At 39.5% G+C, this 1,723-nt stretch overlaps 1 protein-coding gene across 1 annotated transcript in view; it reads left to right on the plus strand.

Moving 5' to 3' along the window:
• Nucleotides 1-1,723, plus strand: part of LOC101854730 (solute carrier family 12 member 8) — a gene marked incomplete in the record, with an annotated part of 14,477 nt that overhangs the window by 931 nt on the left and 11,823 nt on the right. The window contains 2 exon segments of the mRNA XM_013084430.1: nt 451-568; nt 1,187-1,300. Coding sequence (XP_012939884.1) covers nt 475-568; nt 1,187-1,300 — 208 coding nt within the window.

A 1,723-nucleotide genomic window follows, 5' to 3' on the forward strand; every position in this document is an offset into this window, starting at 1 on the left:
AGAGGGAGAGGGGGGGGAGAGAGAGAGAGAGAGATGTAAGGTGGGAAGTGGAGGGGTCTACTTCCTATCTCTCACATACTGGGAGGCAGGATCGGTGGAAGTATTGGCATCATTTACTGCTTTCCTCAGGTGAGAGAGAGGTGTGGGGGGAAGGTGAGAGAGAAAGAGAGTTTTGCATTTCAAATTTGCACCCAACATTTGAAAGTCAAAAGGAATTTGTTTGATATTCATTTGTATTTTCTCAAGAATCTATAACATTATCATTAAGCATTCTATTTGTGTTTGTTTCTTTAGAATCTATAACATTAAGCGTTCTATTTGTGTTTGTTTCTTTAGAATCTATAACATTAGACTCTAAGCGTTCTATTTGTGTTTGTTTCTTTAGAATCTATAACTATAATAATTAGGCCCTATAACATTAAACGTTCTGTTTGTGTTTCTATCATCCAGTCTGTGAGCTGCTCGCTGAGCGTGATGGGTTTCGGCGAGTCCATCATGGAGCTGATTGGTCAGTCGAATCCGTGGATCGCCCGCGCCATTGCTTTTGGCGTGGTGCTGCTTCTATTGGGTGAGTCGTCATGGTACAGAATTTTGTGGTGTTTGCAGAATTATGAGGTGTGTTGTGTGGCAAGATGTGGTGTGTCCAGAATTATGTGGTGTGTCATAAAATGTGGACCGTAGAGAGTATGCTCAGTTGGCCAGCTTCTGTAATGTGCTAAAGTGCTTAAAGTGTGCCATCGTCTTTATAGAATCTATACATGGTATACAGCATAATGTTCTATTTGTTATTGTCTTCATAGAGTCTATACTACATATTGTTCTATTTGTCATTCTCTTTATAGAATCTGTACAACACAATGTTCTATTTGTCATTGTCTCTTTAGAATCTTTTCAACATAATGTTCTATTTGTCATTGTCTCTTTAGAATCATTTCAACATAATGTTCTTTTTCTGTGTTTAGAATCTATTTGTCTTTGTCTGTTTAGAATGTAAACTAATTGCTCCTTCCACCCCCCCCCCTTTCCCTTTGGCCATGTTCTGAAAGGCAATAGATCTTTAACTCCCTGTGTAAACTAGTTACTCTTTCCAAACCCCTCCCCTCCCCCTTCGCACATATTCTCAGAGGTGATGCCGCACATGTTCTCATAGGCAATGGATGCTGGAACTCCGTGTCTCCCTCCTCAGGTGTGAACGTGTCGGGCGTGAAGTGGGTGATCCGGCTGCAGCTGTTGCTCCTCCTGGTGCTCTTTCTCTCCATCATGGACCTCCTGGTGGGGTCCTTCGTGCACACACAGCCAGGTTAGAGACTCCATGCCGGTCTCGTGTATCCACGCAGCCTCTGGCTCCTTGTCTTTTACCTTATGTTGGTTGGTTTTTTAAAGTCATCAGCTTTGTTATCTATCATCTTATGTTTTGAAGAAAGAAACGTCATCTGCTAGCTGTTCAGATATATTGAGCCCAAATTTTGTTTTAAAGATTTTTTTACGGTTTCTTAATCTCTGGGACTGGTTGTGTGTAGTTCCTTTTGAATTTGAAATTCGAATTTTAAATATTGAAAAAGGCAAGAAAAGATATATAGTATAGCATAGATACAAGTGCCTGTCAGAGCTGTATGTATCGGAGTGCTCTCTATAAAAGTCAGCTGCATAATTATTATTATTATTATGATTTTATTATGATTTTTATATTCTTATTATTGTTATTATTATTGTTGTTCTTATT

The sequence above is a fragment of the Aplysia californica genome, unplaced genomic scaffold, assembly GCF_000002075.1.
Source record: "Aplysia californica isolate F4 #8 unplaced genomic scaffold, AplCal3.0 scaffold00292, whole genome shotgun sequence".
NCBI classification, from domain to species: Eukaryota; Metazoa; Mollusca; class Gastropoda; order Aplysiida; family Aplysiidae; genus Aplysia; species Aplysia californica.